Raw genomic sequence first — 20,895 nt, 5'->3', positions numbered from 1 at the left:
GAGGAGCCGTGTACCCCTGAGACGGATTGCCTTGAACAGGTTGTGCAGGCATGTTGTTGTCGCTGTATTCTGGTTTGGAGCTTCCACAACCCATGTTCTTGTTGATGAAATGTTGTTGTTTGGATCGAGTTGCAAGACGAGAGTAAGTGGTTGTGTAAGGACCGTAGGCGTGTTGGAAGTGGGAACAGGGTGGAATAAGGACAAAAATGGAGAGTGTCAGGCGGTCCAATCTCGGCAGGATGTAGCGTGTTGTTGTTACGGCCGCTAGGACTTACGAGTCACGACTCACGAAGGATCAGGATTCGTATTGCACGAACCATCAACATGAGACTAAGCTTCAACAAGCTCAGGAGTTCGCATGCTTATTTGATTAGTCTCTGTCACCAAGGAGGAAAGCGACGTTTAGCAAAAGCTGCATATACACGAAACTGATCGTCCCACTCATATACCAAACACTGCATTTGTCAAAACGTCCAATCACGATTCGTGCCATCGCAATATCGAAGATGGTGATCTTCGTGTCTTCGTATTGCTCCAGTTCTCATATAAATCTCTCAAGCCCTTTAAATCAGGCAAGCGACAATGCGACAATGCGACAATGCGACAATGCCCGGAAACCACTTGCAACAGTCGCCGACACTCGTCCTGGATTGAATGCGGCTGAGCGCGATAAATTGTCTTGACAATGTCTGTCTCACCGAGACGCGAGACCCTAGTGGGTGGCAAACCCGCCTTTGTAACGCAGGGAACAAATGCATTGAGGGGGCCACTTAAACAGAGTTTCTATAGTGTTTCCTCTGAGTGACCATCAGGCCGAATGCGCTATTTGCGAGTCATCACTCAGGAACATCGCTAAATGTGTTCCTCTACTGAATCACAATCCTCAGAGCGTTGATCGACAGCGTCTCGTTGCTACGACTAACAGAAACATCTAGTTGCACAAGTAGCATCGAGAAAGACGACCGGTCACACCTCGTGACGAGGATTATGTAAAACCTGCTCGAGGGTATGAGCGTAGATGAGTCGTGCAGGACCCAAGGATCATTAGTTATTTGTCGAGTCGTGTAACTGTCGACTATCAGAATCCGACCTCGGACAACACCTCGTATAGCAGCTGACTTCCTCAGTTTTGATCGACACAACGCAAATCGCAGTGCAAACGTAGGTCATCAAGGATTTAGCTCGAAAGTCATCGGTAATACACATCAGCAACCGTTACATCACGTTGCACAACACAATCCCTCAGCACTCCGATGTCCTTGCACTGGATCGTTGAGCACTGCGTAGGATTGATGGTAGAGAACTCAGAAGAGGACAGACGTCATGTTGAGAAGGATCAATAGTAAGAACACATGCTTTGGAGGATCATTAGTACGACTCCATGTTGAGAAGGATGCAGGCAGCAGAGCTGAAGACTGACCATCTCTAGCGATTTCCAAAGGACTAAGTCACTCAGGTGCCTCGAAGGGATATAAAAAGGGTCACGAATGCCAATATTGCTTCTACTATCATCAACTCACATCCTCTGCATCAATCATCAGCTCCTACTTCACCAAAATCCAACTTCCCCCTCAGAACAACCGCAAACATGCAATTCACCATCGTCGCCGCTCTGGCCATGGCCGCCACCGCTTTCGCTGCTCCAGTCGAGGAGGCTGCTCAGCCCCAGGTCCTGATCTCCCTTCCTCCCGGTTGCACCAAGAGCAACCTAGCCAGTGAGTATACAATCCGTTCCACAGTACTCAGGGATATAACATGCTGATGCAATACCCAGAGTGTGTCTTGCACCTCGCCAGCACCGGTGGCAGTTGTGCTGCCGCCGCTGCCGAACTCGGTGCCAACCCCATCGCTGACTTGAGTTGCGTCGGTTCTGCAGCCGGCACCGCAGCTAACTTTGATGAGTGCAAGAGCTGCATTCCCAAGAGCACCAGAGTCATTGAGAACTAGACTGTCACGAGGAGGAACTGTGACGTGGGAAGCGTGGGACGCTGCGCACAACCTATCGCAACTTGTTGCTTGACGGCCGTCAATATCACTATCTTTACTGCAGAAATATATGTTATCAGAAACTTCGTTTCATCAAACGCATCCATGATTTGATCCATCAAGATTGGAAGTATATGCAAAGTGCTTTGTCTTTGTTGGTCTTGTGTTCGATCTAGATGTTATCTGCTTTGAATGGACTATTACACAAGTATTGAGAAAACTGTATCCGGTCGTCTCTGAAGTACGGCATTGCTCCATTATAAGGTCAAGTCTTCTCGTTGGATTTGTTGGAGGTCCATCAGTATCTAAGCCGTTAATGCAAGTTGCAGAAGCCAACATGGTGTTTGACATTGTGCTATGTTGGACTGTCAAAAGCAGGTTGCATTCTTTGTGACAGCTACACAAGATATGTTATTGGCGACTTTTGACGCGGTTCGTTAATGCGGCACGGTTAGCCGAGAAGCGCCTTCCGCGCGGCACGACATGGAAAAATATATTATGTCGATAGCGTGATTGCAGCTTTTTTGGTACGAGACGGATTCTTCGATTTCGAGAACGCTAACACGAGTTGTATATGCCGCGCGTGTTGGTGAAGAATGCCTCGGCGTCACAATTTCCAGATGAGAACCAGAGCCGAGCCAGACCTCTCCTCGATCACAGGTTTCATGTTGGATTACGAACACCGTTAATTGGTCCGATCAATGAGTGAGGCTTTTGGAGCAGTTTGATGTGATCGGTCTCCTCCGAAGATTATCTCTTGCGGCCAGCGTAAGAACTCCGACCATTCCAGACCGAGAATATCAGCAATCCTGTTGATGAGAAGAGTGGGCCAGCCATCCAAATGCCAAACTTCCGGAGTCAGTGAGATAAGGACAGCATAATAAGCCAGAATGACAAGTGCGACTGGCTTCCTCTCCTCGAGCATTTCCCGATATACTGTCGGTAGCGTCACAGACCAAGCATCTACCAGATATATCAGTGTCGGATAGTTGTAACCATCGTCCATCAGATGCGCGATATATCTGAAAGTCTTGTCGACCGTTTGGAGCGCGACTTTACTTCGTTCCGGATCTTCCTGGCCCAAGGCGAGAGCATTGATGGATGGATATGTCGTGAACTTGTCCTTCAGCGAGTTTCGCATCTCTTCTTCTTGATCATCTACCAGATCTGGGATGTTGCTATTGATCCAGGTGTGTTTGAGGTATGGCCAGTATTTGGCGGCGACCATGTTGATACCACGGCTGAGTTGAAAACTCTCAATGATCTTATCGATGGGATCAGTGTTATCTTGCAGCTGATGGGGGTTCAGCATGTACTCGGCGCGACTGAATGCTGCCGTATTGCTCGCGAAGATCAAAGCCGCAATGCTATCATCCTGTGTCATATTGATCAGAATGGGTTGGACCTGCTCGATAGCGATTCCTTGCAGATAACATGCTCGCTCCCATAGCTCTGTTTTGGTACGGTTCTGTTTGAAGAGATGCAGGGCAGAAAGAGCCAAGCAGTTGTGTAGAACGTAGCTGTGCTGGTGAGAGATGTCCACGACTTTCCGACCAACTTCTTCACGATGAGCTTTGTCGCTTCTCATGCTACTGCTATATGTAAACACAAAATGATGATAGAGTTCCAAATCAAGCATGCATAGAGGCTGCTGGCTTGTGACCGAAAGCGTTGGCGGGATTGGCGATACTGGCCGAGAAGTCGAATTTACCGACGAGATAGATGATTCGGGCTTCAAAGTGGCCGGATCGGGCCTATATTCACACTCCAGACCCAATCGATCGCATCTTCCACACCTCGGCTTGATTTCGTTGCACTTGTGCTTGTCAGCTGACGTGCGATCATGGCAGATGGGTCGTGTCACCAACTTTGATGTGTATCTTCTTGCATTGCGCGCAACCAGCACGGGATTTTCGATGCGGCGCTCTCTTCATCAGGGGACTGATGTACAGGCTGAAAGAGTACAAGTGGAACGTGTAATTCAAAGCAAGCGAGGTGACCACGTCAAAGTTGTGCCCATCAGTGGCAAGACGCGTGCGCTTTCTTCTATCAGATCTGAATGTTGTCCAGAGTCTCAGAATTGAATGTTCCGGAGATGGTGGGTGCGACCGAAAAAGAAAAAGGCATGAAGGTGATTGGTGATGGCAGAACAGAGCAGATGTCAAGGCGAAGCTGCGCCCGCTGAGAAGAGAAGGTCTTGCCGATACCGACTTCTTGCCGAAACGTTGACATCGTATTCCGTATTCGTTGTAGCAAGAGCGATCCCGACTTTCTTCTGTGCTATATACAACTTTCCAAATCTCAAGACTATCTACTCCCTATCAAACAGTGATTGACCCCTCCAATTTGATGTCCCTACTACTCGCTCCGACCCAGACAGCATACTGCCCAGCCTGCAACTTCCACTGCTGAGCCACCACATCCCACACACTAAGATCCCTCCTCGTCAATGGCAAATTAACCCTCTTGCTCTGCCCGGGCTGCAGTGGCACCCTCTCAAACCCCCTCAGTTGCTTCTTTGGCGCATCGGCAATCCCCACATACAATTGCGGTATCTCATTCGCAAACACATCGCCGGTATTCGTAATCTCGAACGAGACTGCGAAGAGTTCATCCCAGAGCTGAGGGTGTCCGCCTTGTGTTATTGCAACCCCAGCGTCAGGATGAGGTGACAAGTTCCCACCTGCGAGTCTAGAAGTCTGCAATCTCGAATAATTGAAGGTCGAGTAGGAAAGTCCATAGCCGAACTCGAAGCGGGGAGTTATGTTATAGCGGTCGAAATGGCGGTAGTCGATATACACACCCTCTGAAAAGTTGGACTGAGGATGAGGGTCAAAGGAGATTGTCGAATTGAGCAAATTACCATAATCTTCTTCCTTTTTGGCGACGGTGTAGGGGAGACGGCCGGAGGGTGAAACATCGCCGTAGAGGATATCAGTTAGCGAGTGACCTGATTCCTGACCAGGGAGACCGGCGAAAAGGACGGCTGTGATGTTGGGGTGGTCGATCCAGGACTCTACGACACGGATGCCAGCGCTGTGAATTACAGCGATGGTGTTTGTGCAGTTTGCGGCGACGTTCTTGATCAAGTTATCGCTGAACTCGTCAGCCAAAGTTGTGCGGTCGAAGCTCTCAGATGCGTAGGCGTTGACGAAAACGAGGCAGGCATCAGTGTTGACGTAGGGTGGGGAAGGGTTCTCGGAGTAGAAGTCCCAGCGAAGAGTGCCTTTATCTTTGGCAATGCGTTCCTGGATGGCTTGGAAAGGCGAGATCACATAAGGAGGCGTGCTGCCACCTGAACCTCCACCAGTGATCATCGTGCCGTTGAAGGTATCCCAGCCGAAGTTGACTTCGTAGCCACCGCCGTATCTGGATGGGTTCTGCCAAGGGGTTGCTTTTATGGTAGCATCATATCCGTAGATGGATAAGAAGCGAGGATTCTTGAGGGGCAAAGTGCTGTTCACGTTCTTGACAAGCACAGTTCCTGCAGCCCCAATCTCTCTGATCAGGTCCGAGTGGTCTTCTTGCACGTTGACGGGTTCTTGGAGTTGAAGATTACTGTGCACGGCTGCTGCAGGGTAACCGTCGCCTTGACCGACGTAGAAGAAGGACGCTAATTGACGAGTCACCATATCGTCGAGACGATCGAGAGTTACCGAGCCATTGTTGACAGCATTGGTGAGATTGCCGCCCCAAAAGTCTCCGTCGGGCATGATCAAATCAAGACCAGCGTTTGCAGACGCGACACCAGAGTGCTGAGCCTCCCAATCAGACATGACGAAGCCTTGGAAGCCGAGCTCGGTTTTGAGAACACCGTTCAACAGCTTCGAATTCTGGCAGCCGTATGAGTTGTTGGCGCGCTGATAACTGCACATGACAGCGCCAACGTTTTCGCGAAGCGAGTCCATGAAAGGGTAGGCGTAGAGCTCATGAAGGGTCCTATCGTCGGTATTGGACGACATTGCTGCTCTATGTTAGCATCTGACAAACAGAACAAGATACTGATGGTGGGTTACCTTCACCTTCTCCGACAGCTGGATTACGACGGAATTCTTCTTCGTTCAGAAGCCAATGCTGAAAACCGGTCAGCACGTTTCTGCACTTCTTCCCGTTGTGACACATACTTTTGCAGTGGCGATCACGCCAACATCTTGGATACCTCTGGTAATGGCTCCCATACCCGCACCAGCGAGGTGAGGGTCGGCCGAAAGACCCTCCCAATTACGACCACCTCTGGCAACTCTTCCCAACGGACCTGCAACGGGTCCAAGAGCAATATTAATGCCCTTACCACGGTACTCCTCACCCAAAGCACGACCATACGCATACAGCAGATCCTTGTCGAAGGTCGCGGCAACGTGAATGCCAGCAGGAAATGCACTGACGAACTCTTGGCCACGAATACCATCAGGTGCATCGGCAAGACACATTGGCTCGATACCGAGACGGGGTACAGCGCCGGTGTTGCCTACGCAGGTGCCAGTGAAGCCGCGGGTGACATTGACCTTCTCCTCAAGTGTCATCTGAGATAAGAGATTACGTGCTTGAGCATAGGCATTGGCCCATTGAGGACTGCTTGATCCATTGCCGGCAGCTGGGCGAACATCAGCGACGAGGACGCATAGCTGAGAAACGAGGTAACTTACGAGAAGGATACACTGGAGGACTCTGTCCATAATAAGGATCAGACACATTGGTATAGCTCCAAGAAGTGTAAGCCGCAGCGGGACCTGCTAACGCCAACAATGCGTTGACTGAAAGAACAGTCTTCATGATAAATGTTGGCAATGGTAGAACCAAGCATCAAACGGCGGCGTGACAAGCATGTTAAATACTCATCATCGGGAAATGTATGTCCCATAACAAGACTACATCCACATCTTGGCGAAGGTGAGTTTCCCAGGGTATGGAAGGTCAAGGGAGGTATAGCGGTGACGATCAATATGGAAGTGGCTTAGACGGATGCCACCACTGCAGGCACGCCATCGGCCGACGTGATGTGTCATGGTCCTCGAAGTCATTCCAGCCTCGTTGATTGAGCGAGACTTATCTTTGATATGCGCCATGATACATTGGGTTTTTCATACGCGGATGTGAGGCGACCATACGCTTGAAGAGAAGTGCTCGATCCAAGAGGGTGAAGGTGGATGAAAGCGAGAAGGCTGGGGAAGGTGTGCACTCCGCTCGAAGGAAGTGGGGTGAGGTTGCAATGCGGGGCCGCTCTCGGAGGTCTTCGGATGCCTAAGGAGAGAAAGCCGAAAGAGCCGCAATCAATGCTTGGAGTGCCACCCTGGCAAAGCTTTGTCGAGGTCGGCGACGATGTTACCTTAGGGGTTCTCGGTTTCTGGATCAGTGGTCAGCATACCCGACTCTGTCGGTATTTCCTGACAGTTCTGCGATACGATAGGGTGTATGGTTCGCTAGATAGCCCTGTTTTTGAGATTCTCAGACTTCGTAAAATGATCCCATTGAATTTTTGCCGACATTCAAAATCACGAGGTTGTAAATGTGTTTTCGGACATATCAACGACAGCAATCCATATCATGGTAGATTGAAACGACGAAATGCTGCAGAGATATGATGGAGATCTACTGAACATGCAAGAATGGAGATCCACGCTGTTGTGAGAGCACCACGTCGCTAGAGATGTCGGAAGCACCTGTAAAAGGTGCGACCCTGACCAAAGGTCATACTCCAAATCCAAGATAAATGAGGTTGACGTCCGTCAAATATCATTGAATATGGCTGATGAGATAAGAGAAGATAGGGATGGAAAGCTAAAGGGGTATCAATTGTGGCAGTACTTTTAGATGACTTGCACGTCTCGGAACAGGCTATCAAGACACGACTCTTCTCATCGAAAGACGCTCATCTTCTGCGAGGCATCATTCTGACCTTGGGGAAGTCGAGAGGAATCTTCAGCTTGGCGACTCTGCGTTGGGCAGCGACAGCCTTGTTGGGGATCTTGAAGTCGGCCTGCTCCTTTTCTGTTGGGTTGTTGACCTTGCAGCCCAGCTCCATGAAGTATTGTGACATTCTGCAGGTATTATTAGCATGTTGGGATTGAAGGGTAGGAAAAGCAAGAGAGGACGTACTGCTTGTTCTCTAAGCGCAAGTCCTCGCGCAGGTCGTGTGTGTCGGTCTTGTAACCATCGATAAAGAGCGAGATGGCGGCCATGTGTGTGATCAGGTTGTCCATGTGCCACTTGTTGAGCTCGTTGTTGTCCGAAAACTTCCTCCTCACACTCTCGATCAAAGTCTCTGGCCACTCTGCCAACTTCTGCCTCAACTGGTCTCTCGGTGGCACCTTCTTGCCGCCTCTTCCTTGCTTGAGTGCAAGATTGAACTCGATCAGAAGCATAAGGTACTTCAAAGCCTTGAGTCTCTGCACATCGTCGCGTGTGGCAATGGCAGCGATACGGTGAGCGACAAATCTCGATGTCAACTTGACGTCCTCGCCAGCAGCAACGGTATCTTGCCATTCCTTGACTGTGAGAGCCTTCATGTCGGCGGCAGGCACAAGAGTTCCAATGGGGTAGACGTTCTCGGCCTCTGTGGCGTTGAGGTTGGGCTTGGGAATGGGCTTCGAGGCCAGGATCTCTTCTTGCTGGGCCTGTTTGGCGGGCATGGCGTCCGAAGCCTCCTTGACACTGTCCATGACGGCAGACTCGACATTATCGAGCTTACCTCCCACACGGTTTCTGTCGGCGTTGGATGTGATGGCGTTTTCGACCTTGGAAGCAAGTGCCTTCTTGGCCTTCTTTGTACCGAAAGCCTGACCCAGATCCTCGCGCTGTTGGGCGAATGTGCGCACGGCGTTCTGCGCAGCGACTTCTTGTGCTTCAGCGCGAAGGTTGGTACGGAGAGTGACGGAGTGGGCGGGGAGGACCTGGAGGGAGGAGGATTGAGGATCGTAGACGGCGACGTAGTGGGTCAAGTCTGAAGTGGACTGCTGTTGGGCGGTAAAGTCGAGACGAGCATGTGATGAAGAGTGCAGCAAGAGCGAGTGTGTTGAAGGAGCGGGCGAGTCGCTGTCTTTCTTGGTCGAGTTGGCCTTGACGAAGGGCTTGAACGGCGCACTGGGGACATTGAGACCGGGAGCGGCAGCTGTACACAGAGTCAGACAATTGTCCAGTGCCGAGTATTCGAGATTGACAGGCGCATACCGATGACCGGAAACAGTTCGTCGCGCGGTGCTGGGAAGCGGACGTTGATGGCGGCGCTGGAAGCCTTTTTGTTCGGGGCATCGACTCCCTCGGCAGCCCTCTTCCTCTTCTTGTCGTCGTGTCCGGCCATTGTGTTTGCTGAGCGTGAATGATTGATGCGCAACTCGAACTGCACAGTCGTTCCTTCCCGTCCAAACTTTTTACAAAAGCGAGTCGCCATCTCCGGACTTCAGGCCCGGCCAGAGTCATGCAGCTTGGTCTGTGCACGCTGAAGCAGTTACTGCTGTGACGTGTGTGCGGGCGCGCGACTGCCAACAAACAGGGAGAAAGCCTGCTTTCCTCCCGTCTACAAAGTGAATCGCGGTCTGGCCCGTCTCGAGTTGCGTACAAAGCAGCTGCCTTGTAATCTGTGAAAATACAGCTAAGTCGTGTCTTCTCATTCTTTCTCTGAGAAACAACAGAGTCAAGAGCACTGGTCTACTCCTTCCTACAGACCTGAGACATTCTCCCGTCATCTACCTTTCCTAGTCTCAACCTACTTCGGAGCTCCCTTCTTCTCCGCCATGTCTGGCATTGTGAGCACCATTGAAGGCCTGGCAAACACGGTAACAACCAAAGCCATGGCCATTGTCGACTCGGTCTTCCCGCCAGAGCGCCGTCAGGAGCTTCTGACCAAGCTCCAGCAGTTTGCCATCAAGAACCCCAAGCTGTCGGTATGTTGATCTAGTCTGGTCGCAACCACGGAAGCCCACTAACAAGCATGCCAGGCCTTTCTCCTCACCAACATTGCCCTGACGGGCCCGCCCATGTTCCTATTCATCCTCTTCACCTTGACCGTCTTCATCTTCTCGCTCGTCGTTGCCCTGCTGGTCGGCCTGCTCGTTGCCATTGGATTCACCCTCTTCATGGTTATTGTTGCCCTGGTCATTCTCTTCCCGACCGTCTTCTTTACCACCCTTGCGGCATGCTTCTTCTTCCTGTGGGGCCTGGGTGGATATTACCTCCTCAAGTGGTTCAACAAGGGCGAGTCTCCTGCAGCCCAGGGTGATGCTATCGGCGACAAGATCAATGCACTCACTGGTGGAAGACTCGACTTCATCATGGGTGGTGCACGTCAGGAATACCCCGACCACTCTGGTCAGAACGGCAAGGATGAAGGAAGTCCCAAGCAGAATGGCAAGCCCAGGAAGCTGCAAGACAACCCGGCCAAGTCAACCGGAGTCGACATGGGAAAGCAAGCCGACTCGATCAAGAAGAATGCCAATGTGGGTAACGTCACCAACAAGGCGACCAAGCAAGCTAACCTGGATGGAGTAACCAAACAGGCCGGAGCTGACGGAGTGACCAAGAAGACGGATGGAGTGACTGGCACGGCAAAGGGACTGGCAGGAGGAGCGGCAGGAGGACTTGTTTAGCCTGCACTGACGGAGCGGTCTCTACCTGAACTTATGTGGTCTGCCCTGACTGAACGGCCTCTTGTTGATTGATTGACTGGTATTGAATGGCATAGCGATGGTTTTGGTATAGCATTTGATTATCCTATGGGAGCTGGGGATGATGGAAGAACGACTTGTGTATGAATATCTTAGCAGAATTTTATAGTTTCAGCATACCTATGTATTGTTCCATGACTGATACGAAACGTGGAAGTGAATATCTAGTAGGTAAGAGTGAAGGATGTGGATGAACAATGACGCTTGATGGTATTGAGCACAGACCTCCAGTTGCTGGCTGGCGGCGGCAGTGGATGAAGCTTGAGTTTGACGAATGACAAAGGCACGCGCGACAAGCGAATCGTGAGCGCAACCATCGACGACTTGCCCACGCCTTTCATCAACAGGAACTGACGTGTCTATCACACCGACAAACTTGGACTGCCTGGACCCTGCGCTCAACCAAGGCGCAACCCCACAAGAAAGCACGACTCTTGCTCTCGGATTGCAGCAAACACTCGACACTCACAACACATGTTTACGACATAGACTCTCTCGCCATCCTTTGTAGCCATGGCGCCTGGTCAAGCAAAGAGAAAGCGTCCGCAGGATGACAACCAGTCGCGCGCCTCACCACACCGTCCAGAGAACCTCAATCTCGCCCAGCAGAACCAGCGCAACAACCGTGGAGGAGGTGGAGGTGGCCGCAATAACAACGCAAACCGCTCGAACAACTCGACTCCAACACACAACCGTCATGGCAACTTCTCACAACCCTCGTCGGCCAGAGGCTCGCCTGCCCAACCCCCGCACACTCCGCAACAGAATGCGCAACCGCTGCAGCACCAGCAACCCGTCGAGCCAACACGCCCTGCCCTGACTTCGACTCCTTCTGCCACGCCGGCTCCTCCTCTTGTACTCCCGCAATATCCGCCGACGCCTAAGGAACCGCCGGCACCCTACGCTTACGACTACTTGACCGACGACGCTGTGAGCGCATGGCAGGCAAGGGGAAAGCAATCAGTGCTGGACGCTCTGGACCAGGCAGAAGACAAGGACATGGTGTCGAGCCTCGTCATACAAGAGCTGCTGAGGACAACACTGGACGGCCGTCTTTCTGCTGGAGAATGCGCCGAAGTGCTGAAACATGTCGCTCCGACCGACGAGCTGCAGTCCGTCTTTGCCGACACGCTGGCCTTGCTGGACGACGGCGACTGGAAGAATCCCGTTCTCAAGACGCTCATCTACCACGCCGGCCTCTCGTCCCATCTCCTCCGCAACGAACTCGACATTGAGCCGCTCTCTGCACTCAATCTTGTGCGCAACACCTTCTCCACCATTCGCAACCGCAAGACGACCAACCTCATCTACCGCCAGGCCAACTTCAACCTGCTACGTGAAGAGTCGGAGGGTTACTCGAAACTTATCACCGAATACTTCAATGCCGCCAATGCTGGTTCAACATCCGATCTCATCGCCGAAGACACGTTCCAACGCATCAAGGCTCTCGTCGGTTCTTTCGATCTCGATGTCGGTCGTGTCTTGGATATCACTCTGGACGTCATGGCCAATCTCTTGATCAAGAATTTCCGCTTCTTTATAAAATACTTACGCGCGAGTTCGTGGTGGCCGGAACAGCACATCCCGGAAGGCTTCCACACTCAGGGCCAAGGCTTCTCTTCTCTACCGGCCTGGGCTCTTCCCCATTCTGCATCATGGGGTCCTTCTGCCGATCAGCGTGCCCAACTCGCCGCTCTCAAGGAAGCTCGTGATGTCGACTTCTGGCAAAAGGTTCGCACCGTGGGTATGGATGCCTTTTTCGACATTGGCGCTCTCCGCATTACCAACAAAGACTCGGCTGCTGTATCTGACCTCCTCAACACCGAATTGGAGCCAGAACTCGATGCTCGAGGCAAGGAGATGAACAAGATTCGTCGTCTGCGTACGAACAATGCCAGGAAATGGATGCGTCAAACTGGCTGTGTCGTCCCTCCTGGTAACCCGGATGCTGCTCAACTTCTCGGTTTTAAACTCGCCTTTTACTCTTCAGCAGCCCGCGACAAGCACGACGTTCTCCCCGATAATCTCATCTACCTCGCCGCTTTCCTCATCAAGATTGGCTTCATCTCACTGAGAGACCTCTACCCCCATCTGTACCCTCCGGATGAGAAGATGGGCGAGACAAAGGAGAGATTGGAGAAGGAGAAACTCGAAAGAGAAAAGGCTGCGAAGCCTGGCGGTGGCGCTCTCAATGCTCTGGCCATGGCTGGCGCTCTTGCTGACGACACTGCCCCTGCTCCTGCTGGTGGTCGTGCTCTTCGAGACATTGCATCTGGCCGTGCGACTCCGAAAGTTGAAGCCGATGCTGCTGCTACAGAAGATGGCGACAAGGAAGCCTTGCCGGAGCCTGCGAACCAAAAGGTCGCCTTGGTCAAAAGTCTTCTCGCCATTGGTTGTCTGCCTGAAGCATTGTACATCCTTGGCCGGTTCCCTTGGTTGACGGAACTTGTTCACGAGCTGCCTGAATACATTCATCGCATCCTACATCACATGCTCACAAAGGTGTACGAACCGGCAAGACCGCTCGCCAACAGACCTGGCATGAATGACGCTAGACCTCATCTCGGTGAATCTGCTCCTCAGTCTTCTGGTCAGCCAAAGGGTCAGCTCAACTTGACACCTGCACCACCGACAAAGACTCTGAGATGGGCAAATCTCGACCGCCCTGATCATGGTGATGCAGTTGAATACAAGTTCTACTGGGATGACTGGGTCGATAATGTTCCCGTTTGCCAGACAGTCGACGACGTTTTCCAACTTTGCAGCACTTTCCTGAATTTGACTGGTGTCAAGATTGGAAGAGACTCTGCTCTCCTGATGAAACTTACTCGCATTGGCAAGAAGAGCTTGACAGACGATCCTTCAGAGACCAACTACGCTCGCTGGATCGATCTTTGCAAGCGCCTGCTTGTTCCTGCTCTCAGCTTGACCAAGCACAACACCGGCGACGTCAACGAGATGTTCGAGCTCCTCAAATTCTTCCCCACCAGCACCCGCTACGCGATTTACGCCGAGTGGCACTACGGCACCACTTCTCGTAATCCTGACATTAAGTCTGCCTTTGACCTCACTAAGGCCGAGACCAAAGACGTCCTCAAGCGTATCAGTAAGACCAATGTCAGAGCTATGGGCAAGGCGCTTTCAAAAGTTGCCTTTTCTTCTCCTGGTATCGTCATGCAAGTCGCAATCCACCAGATGGAATCCTACGACAATCTTATTGACGTTGTCGTGGAATGTGTTCGCTACTTTAGCATGCTCGGATATGATGTCTTGACCTGGTGTCTGATGAATGCTCTTGGAGGCGGCGGCAGAAACCGTGTACAAGCCGATGGTATGCTTACCAGTCCTTGGCTACGTGCGCTTTCCACATTTGCCGGGTCAATCTTCAAACGCTACTCTGCCATGGATCCTTCTCCTATTCTCCAGTATGTCACTAACGAGCTTCGTGCTGGCAACTCGACCGACCTTGAGGTTCTCGAACAGATCATCACCGAGATGGTTGGTATCAAGTCTGATATGACCTTCAATGAGTCTCAAGTTCTTGCTATGGCTGGTGGCCCTGTCCTAAAGGCTCAAACACTTATCTCCCTTCTTGATGAAAGACACAAGATGGAGAAGCCCTCCCGTCGTCTGATCAAGGCACTCACGGAGCCTGGACTTGCTGGACAGCTTCTGATCTCAGTCGCTCAAGAGAGTCAGATGTATGCTCACCACGAATCTACCCAAGATGCACCACTCAAAGTGCTCGGAAACAACATGGACAAGCTTTATCAGGTCTTCAACCAATATCTTGAGACTCTCAGGTGCACACTATCGCCAGAGGAGTTCGATGCTGTCGTTCCGGACACGGTCAGCCTCATGGGTGACTTCGGTCTCGAGCCCTCAATCGCTTTCATGATTGGTCGCGCAAGTATCGCTCATGCTATTGCTGAGAGCGATGCAGCCAAGAAAGCAGAACAGCAAGCAAGAAGATCAAGCCATTCAGCTGCTGCGAACGGTGATGTCACCATGGCCGATGTCGATGAGAAGGATGTCAAGAGTGAGGAAGTCACATCACCACCCACCGATGAGAAGCCCATGTTGTCCCTCACAGAGTCCGATGCAGAGATGAAGAGTGTCGCGCATGCCAATGGTGTCGATACCGCGACTCCCACGCCATCTCCTGAATCTCACTGGCACCCCGTCTTGACACCCTTGATCGAGAAGACGCGTGACCTTCTCGGCGACAAACTCGAACAGAGTATCAGCATTCCTTTCTACGTAACTTTCTGGACCCTCGGACTTGAAGACATCCTAGTCAACACCAATAGTTATGACCAGGAACTCGCTACTCAATCTCACCTCATCACCCAGATCAACAACGACCGTCTCGATGTCGGTGGCAAGGGTATGCAAGACAAGGAGAAGCGCAAGAAGGCCATCTCTGAGTTGAGAGAAAAGCTCACCCAAGAGATGAAGAGCCAGATTGGCGCTTACACTCAAGTTAGAAACAGGCTCAACAAAGAAAAGGAACACTGGTTCACCGACTTCCATAACAAGGTTGAACTTTTGCACACCAGTCTCCTCCAAAATTGCTTCCTGCCGAGAATGACAAACTCCCCTCTGGATGCTCACTACACATACATGATGCTGAAGTTCCTCCACAACAATGGCGCACCTGGATTCCGTACTATGCATCTGCTGGACCGTCTTTTGCGCAAGAACCAACTCGCCTCTCTTATGTTCCAATGCACACCTCGCGAGTCCGAGAACTTCGGTCGTTTCCTGAACGAAGTCTTGAAAGAGTTGTCATCCTGGCATGCCGATAAGAATGCATACGAAAAGAATGCATTCGGAGCAAAGAGACAACTCACTGGATTTGCAAGAAAGCTGAACCCTGACAACACACCGCAGACCTTCCTGAACTACGAAGAATATCGTGTCTTGCTTTACAAGTGGCACTCAAACCTTACCACTGCCTTCCAGATGTGCTTGGACTCTGGCGAGTACATGCATATCCGCAATGCCATTATCGTCTTCAAGGCTGTTGCTCAACAATACCCTGTCGCCGAGCCGATGGGTCACATCATCTTGGATGCAGTCACTGCTCTGAGCAAGGACAACGGCAGAGCCGATCTCAAGCTTGCTGCAGCAAGTACCTTGGGTGACATCCGCAAGAGACAGTCTTCTTGGATTTCCAAGGAGAAATTTACAGGAGTGAGTACCGAAACACCGCCACCACCAAGCAACAAACCTAACATTATCAAGAAACCCGACCCGAACGCAAGACCCATTCCTTCCCGAGCCGAGACTCCGGCTTCTCGCACTTCAACACCACTCAATCCTACCGCGCATCCTTTCAAGGCACCTCCAGCTCAAAATCAGCAAGCCGAGTCCGAAGATGGAGAGATCGATGACGATAAGATCGCTTCGAACAAGGCAGCCGCAGCTGAGAAGAAGCACGAGACATTACCTGAGAGAAAGGCCGACCTCAAGCCGCTGCCGAGAGCGAATGAAGGCCAGTCAAGAGCACCTACGCCCTCACAGCGTAATGGTTCAAGACCTTCATCTACTGCACCCACCAGAACACCACACTCTCTCCCTAGCAAGCCAGAGTTGCCACCTAACAGACCTGCACCAGGACGAGGCCCTCCCGGACACCTACCGCCATCCAGACATGAATCTCGTGAACGTGGTCATCCTTCAGAGTACGGACGGCTCGACAGACCCAGCGAGGCCATGCGCGCGACACCGACGGGTGTGCCAAGAGACGCCTCTCCTCCTCTTGCAGCACGTGGCGGCAGAGGTCGCCAAAGATCACCAGAATACCCTCCGCGTGACGACAGACGTGACCATTACGGTCGAGGAACGCCTCTTGCAGCACCAGAACCGCGTATTCCCGAACGTGGCCCTGAGCGTGGTCCTGAGCGTGGTCCTTATGGCCCGGACCGACCTCACCCTGGAAGAACCTTACTCCAAGAAAGCAGAGGATATCCTGGTGGTCCTAGTCCGATGGCTCCTCCTCTCGATCGCCCAGGATACGACAGGCCCGAACGTCTTGACCGCCCTGATCGCCTCGATCGCGCCGAGCGTGTCGAACGCGCAGAAAGACACGACCGCGAACCTCCAGTGGGTAGAGCACCTCCACACTCTTCTCAACCTCCACAACCTGCAGTCAGCGTCAATCCTGAGCGTCTTGCATTGATTGCAGGAGATGCTCCACTGGTTGATCGCAGATCCAGGGATTCATCTCGTGATGATCGAAGAGCGAGAGACTCAAGACCACAGTCGCCGAAGCGACCTGTTGATCTTCCACAACCAGTGGCGTCTGCAAGAATGGAAGAACCACCCCGTAGAGTGCCTCTTGATCCTAATCCTTTCACATCTCGTGATGTACCTCGCGGCCCGCCCGAAAAGGTCGAGAAACGCGAGGAAGCTCCACCAACTGGACCCGCTGCGAACCGTAGTGGTAGAGCTGGTCGCATTGATATCCCTGCCAAGCCTTCCGCCCGCGAATTGTTTGAACCAGCAGGTCCTAGAAGGGCTGTTGATGCCAGCATGCAAGATCCCAACTATGGTCGCTTGAGCGCAGCACCTGAACCTCCCTCAGGACCACCTCTTGGTCCAAGAGGGTTCGCCGGTAACAATCCTAGGAACAACTTCAACACCTCACAAGCTGCTCCGAATGTCCGTCCTGGTGATGCCCGGGATGTCCAGCATGCCCCTCAGGAACCCAATAATGGTCGCGGTAGACGCCCTCCACATGATCGTCAATCTTCGCAATCGCAATACCAGCCTCAAACAATACCCCCTCCTCCCCCACCACCACCAGGTCCACCTCCAGCTTCTGCTGTACCCGAAACGGTCGGCGTTCACCCCACTCGTCTCGCACACTTAAACATTGAACAGCAGCAAGTCTCCACACCAACTGGACCTCGCATGGGCAACGCATCAGGCCCTTCCACACCTTCAGGTCCTTCAGCCACCTCCCGCGCACCAGCCGGTCCAGCGAGTGACCGTCGAGGAGGCGGCGGCGGCGGCGGCAACGGAGGTGCCCAAGATCGCCGTTTTGCAGGCCTCAATGATACTTTGCAGTCATCCAATGCAAATGTAAACGGTGCATCCATAAGAGGACGTGCCGGTGGTCGTCAAAACAGCGCCGCCATGATGCCCGCACCCGCCCTGCCTTCTCCGGCTCCTGCACAATTGCCCGCTATGCCATCTCCTTCCATGAGGGGTGATGCTTTCGCCGCTTCCTCTCGTCCTGAAGGCGGTTCATCCCGCAGAGGCCATGAAGATCGCGAGCAAAGGGATCGCCGTCATCGTGGCGATGGTGGAGACAGACATGGCAATTCCAACCATTCCAACAACCCCAATCAACCTCCTCCATCCGACGATTATCGCTCTCATCAAGGCAACAATCGCAGTTCCAGATCTTCTAGAGGTGGCGAGAGAGATGGTGGATACGGTGCAAGAAACACTCCTGCTACACCCACATTATCTTCTGCTGCCCAGGCACCTCAGAATTTCGCCGGCCCTGATGCTGCTTCTGGATATCCTGGCGGTAGAGGAGGTAGATACGAAGGTGATGAGCGTGGACAAGAGGGGTACAGACGCGAAAGTCGTGCTTCTGGAGCTGGCAACGGAGGCGATGGCGGTGGCAGAAGAGATGATGGAAATGGCAATGGTGGTGGAAGACGAGGAGGCAACAATGATGGAGGAGACGGAAGTAGTAGACGTGGAGGTAACGGAGGAGGCAATGAGGAAAGAGGAAATCGCAGCGAGAGGAAGAGGAGAGGCGATGATGCGTTGGGTGGACATGATGGCAAGAGAAGAAGGAGTGGGATGTAGTAGATTCCATTTTTCCTCTATTTCTTTGACCATGGCAGTTGTAGTTTGGTGATGAGACAAAAGCCAAAAGGTTCGAGAAAGTCGCGCTTGGGCTTTGTGCGAGCGAAAAGCAATCAAACGAAGAAATTCATTTCATGTGTTCGGATTGCAATTACCATCCCGGGTGCAACAGAACTGTCCTTAAGTACAAAATAACATGGGGTTGAATCAACGCCTCAATAGTAAAAAGCTACAATTCCTGCTCGATTCAGGTCCACGTTGTTCAACCATTCACCATCTTTAGCCTGGTCATAGCTCCAGCTAGCTGCGATGGCCTTGATGCTTGCCACCAACTTCTTTTCCCAATCTCCTTGCATTCTCTCCACCTCTACGTGTTCTTTGATAAATTCCGACCAAAGCTGGCACTGGTCCTTCACACTTTGACTACCACTCGGCGCCGACCGCATCTGCTTCACTGTAATGCCACTCCAGGAAATAATCGGTGTCGTGTCCTTAACGGGCACCACAAGTCCCGATGCTTGGTCGAGTAGGCGGAGCATCAGCTTTGCACTGTTGGGGCATTTTGCTTGCGACCACAGTCCACGATAAGGTGCAATCGCGACTGTCGCGATCAGCAGGTGTCCATGTGTTTTGTCGGGTAGTGGAGAGTCGATTGTTGAGAGCCTGATTAAAGAAGGCAGAGCTTGCAACAGACTAAGGGCAAGGTGCCAGTCGCCTGTACCTGTAAGCGAATCTATCCGAGATCGTTCCTGGAAGCGGAAGGCAGTTTTCTAGGGCTCTGTTCTTACCTCTAATGGCGGGTCCAAGCATGTGAGCGATACCGAAGCTGCTGCTTCTCTTCAAGAGACAAGTTCGGCCGGTGCTCTCCAGGTAAGGGACAAACCAAGCTTTCGTCACATCACAACCCAGTAATCCCAATTCTGTCGCTCCGCGCATCTCGACCACAGCTTTCTCGCCCATAAACGGTGTCTTGATCTTGACGAATAGATTCTTCAGCGTCGTGGAGCCCCCCACGGGTGCTAAGGATTTACCGCGTGGTCCCACACCCTTGCGCACAACTTCGTTGCCTTTGTCAAATCCTTCGTCGAGCGCTTCTTCCACAACTTGGAAAACAAGCAGTTTTCCGACTGTTCCCGCGGCGGTGCCTCCCAAGAGAAAGTCGGCTGCACGCTCGACCACGTCCAGTGGAATCAGGTCGGCTGTGGCTTCGATACCTACACCACCAAGAGCAAGACCCATACCAAACAGCAGGGCGTCGCGGCAGCGAATATTAGCTATCACGATCCTGCATTTTGTACTCAGCGAGAGCAGTGAAAATTGGAAGGTAAGGTCACAGGTAGAAGAGGGAATAAGAGAAGACTTACGGGTTCAGACCGCCCCATGGTGAGAGGTACAAGACAGAGTTGACCACGTTGACCGTCGAGGAAGTGGTTGCTCTAACTATTCGGCCAGCCTGTAAGATGCATATGTCAAGAAATGTCAAGAAATGTCACACGAGTGGATAATGTTCTCTGTTACCGCGGTGTTGCCGAAGAACTTGACACAGCCGTTGGTTTTTCCTCCATCGAAACGCTTCGGTATGTCCCTATCGCTTAACGATCTCAGACTTTGCATGACGAATTGTTCCTTTTCCATGTTTGTTGAAATGAGTGTACAGAGAGGGAAACAGATGCTGTTCTTGAAAGTCGCTTTCTTGATCAGCACAGAAAATAGAAAAATAGCAGATGTCCCAGGGGTTAGAGACTGGCACGTTATTTAGCGTTTGCTCAATCACTACTTCGACAAGCAAATCACTGGGATACATGCTCTGTGAACCTAGAAAACGCCTCCAACACATGATCTATTTCCAGGTTGAGTGATTCATATGACAAGTGGAAAGCATTGGTTTCTCACATGGTGCCTTGAGCCTGGCCGAAGTTGATACTCGAGTCAATTACGTACTTCAGACAGGATGTTAGAGTACAAGCCAGGAAGAGCTGAATCGTGCATATGGGCTGAACTGTGGCTTGCGATTTGATTTTGCTTAGCCATGTAGATACATGCCAATCAATACAAGTCTGGCTTATCTAGCGGCGATGGCTTGCTTATATGAGCGAGGAAGAAGATGACATGATAGATCCGTTGCGATTCTGACATGGTCGCATGCGATCCTCTTGCTTGCAGTAAGCGGCGCATGCATTAGTATATCTTGAAGATATACCTACAACTGCGGCGCCGCTCTCGTTTGTCGATCTCCGCTTGCACCACGAATCGACCCAACAGATTTTGCATCAAACACCCAACAACACCCGCATTTCTTCGAGGAGTTCCTTCGGCTGCCGAAACCACATCCTGCGGTCGATCTGCTAGTGCCACCTCTAATGTGGAGCTGAAGCAATACATGCTTCAGCTGGATATTCTTGCTCTTGCACTGCAGATA

The 20,895-nt window shown here is 51.9% G+C and overlaps 7 protein-coding genes across 7 annotated transcripts; 3 read left to right on the top strand and 4 right to left on the bottom strand.

Annotated features, from left to right (window-relative positions):
• Positions 1-1,588: 1,588 nt before the first annotated feature.
• M438DRAFT_339668 (uncharacterized protein) lies at positions 1,589-1,947 on the top strand (the record flags this gene model as incomplete). The annotated part of the gene is made up of 2 exons (XM_029904242.1): positions 1,589-1,715; positions 1,775-1,947. The coding sequence occupies 2 exons, from the start codon at positions 1,589-1,591 to the stop codon at positions 1,945-1,947; spliced, it is 300 nt and encodes a 99-aa protein (XP_029755866.1).
• A 724-nt stretch (positions 1,948-2,671) lies between these two features.
• M438DRAFT_283393 (uncharacterized protein) lies at positions 2,672-3,920 on the bottom strand (the record flags this gene model as incomplete). Its single annotated transcript, XM_029901381.1, has 2 exons — positions 2,672-3,802; positions 3,855-3,920. The coding sequence occupies 2 exons, from the start codon at positions 3,918-3,920 to the stop codon at positions 2,672-2,674; spliced, it is 1,197 nt and encodes a 398-aa protein (XP_029755865.1).
• Positions 3,921-4,166: 246 nt separating this feature from the next.
• Positions 4,167-7,062, bottom strand: M438DRAFT_409396 (beta-glucosidase-related glycosidase). The gene is made up of 4 exons (XM_029910015.1): positions 6,633-7,062; positions 6,111-6,580; positions 6,003-6,060; positions 4,167-5,950 (listed from the first exon to the last, which is right to left on the bottom strand). The coding sequence occupies exons 1-4, from the start codon at positions 6,757-6,759 to the stop codon at positions 4,308-4,310; spliced, it is 2,298 nt and encodes a 765-aa protein (XP_029755864.1). The 5' UTR covers positions 6,760-7,062; the 3' UTR covers positions 4,167-4,307.
• Positions 7,063-7,485: 423 nt separating this feature from the next.
• On the bottom strand, positions 7,486-9,283 carry M438DRAFT_369356 (RNA polymerase I associated factor, A49-like protein; the record flags this gene model as incomplete). Its single annotated transcript, XM_029908105.1, has 3 exons — positions 7,486-8,024; positions 8,083-9,094; positions 9,154-9,283. 3 exons carry the CDS (start codon positions 9,281-9,283, stop codon positions 7,856-7,858), a joined length of 1,311 nt encoding a protein of 436 aa, XP_029755863.1. The 3' UTR covers positions 7,486-7,855.
• Positions 9,284-9,480: 197 nt separating this feature from the next.
• Positions 9,481-10,648, top strand: M438DRAFT_409394 (uncharacterized protein). Its single transcript, XM_029910014.1, has 2 exons — positions 9,481-9,866; positions 9,921-10,648. Exons 1-2 carry the CDS (start codon positions 9,717-9,719, stop codon positions 10,566-10,568), a joined length of 798 nt encoding a protein of 265 aa, XP_029755862.1. The 5' UTR covers positions 9,481-9,716; the 3' UTR covers positions 10,569-10,648.
• Positions 10,649-10,939: 291 nt separating this feature from the next.
• Positions 10,940-18,675, top strand: M438DRAFT_400461 (uncharacterized protein). Its single transcript, XM_029909472.1, has 2 exons — positions 10,940-15,842; positions 15,894-18,675. The coding sequence occupies exons 1-2, from the start codon at positions 11,160-11,162 to the stop codon at positions 18,474-18,476; spliced, it is 7,266 nt and encodes a 2,421-aa protein (XP_029755861.1). The 5' UTR covers positions 10,940-11,159; the 3' UTR covers positions 18,477-18,675.
• A 16-nt stretch (positions 18,676-18,691) lies between these two features.
• On the bottom strand, positions 18,692-20,507 carry M438DRAFT_359534 (uncharacterized protein; the record flags this gene model as incomplete). The annotated part of the gene is made up of 5 exons (XM_029907346.1): positions 18,692-19,197; positions 19,265-19,761; positions 19,841-19,929; positions 19,995-20,219; positions 20,418-20,507. The coding sequence occupies 5 exons, from the start codon at positions 20,505-20,507 to the stop codon at positions 18,692-18,694; spliced, it is 1,407 nt and encodes a 468-aa protein (XP_029755860.1).
• Positions 20,508-20,895: the final 388 nt, after the last annotated feature.

The sequence above is a fragment of the Aureobasidium pullulans genome (genome assembly GCF_000721785.1).
Source record: "Aureobasidium pullulans EXF-150 unplaced genomic scaffold scaffold_31, whole genome shotgun sequence".
Lineage (NCBI taxonomy): Eukaryota > Fungi > Ascomycota > Dothideomycetes > Dothideales > Saccotheciaceae > Aureobasidium > Aureobasidium pullulans.
This window is presented reverse-complemented; position numbering and strand designations above follow the sequence as displayed.

Coding starts and splice junctions, on each gene's coding strand:
- M438DRAFT_409396 (XM_029910015.1), bottom strand. CDS start 6,759: ATGAAGACTGTTCTTTCAGTCAACGCATTGTTGGCGTTAGCAGGTCCC. Junction 6,061..6,110: donor GCGTGATCGCCACTGCAAAA/GTATGTGTCACA, acceptor ACCGGTTTTCAG/CATTGGCTTCTGAACGAAGA. Junction 5,951..6,002: donor AGCTGTCGGAGAAGGTGAAG/GTAACCCACCAT, acceptor AACATAGAGCAG/CAATGTCGTCCAATACCGAC.
- M438DRAFT_409394 (XM_029910014.1), top strand. CDS start 9,717: ATGTCTGGCATTGTGAGCACCATTGAAGGCCTGGCAAACACGGTAACA. Junction 9,867..9,920: donor TCAAGAACCCCAAGCTGTCG/GTATGTTGATCT, acceptor CAAGCATGCCAG/GCCTTTCTCCTCACCAACAT.
- M438DRAFT_400461 (XM_029909472.1), top strand. CDS start 11,160: ATGGCGCCTGGTCAAGCAAAGAGAAAGCGTCCGCAGGATGACAACCAG. Junction 15,843..15,893: donor CCAAGGAGAAATTTACAGGA/GTGAGTACCGAA, acceptor AACATTATCAAG/AAACCCGACCCGAACGCAAG.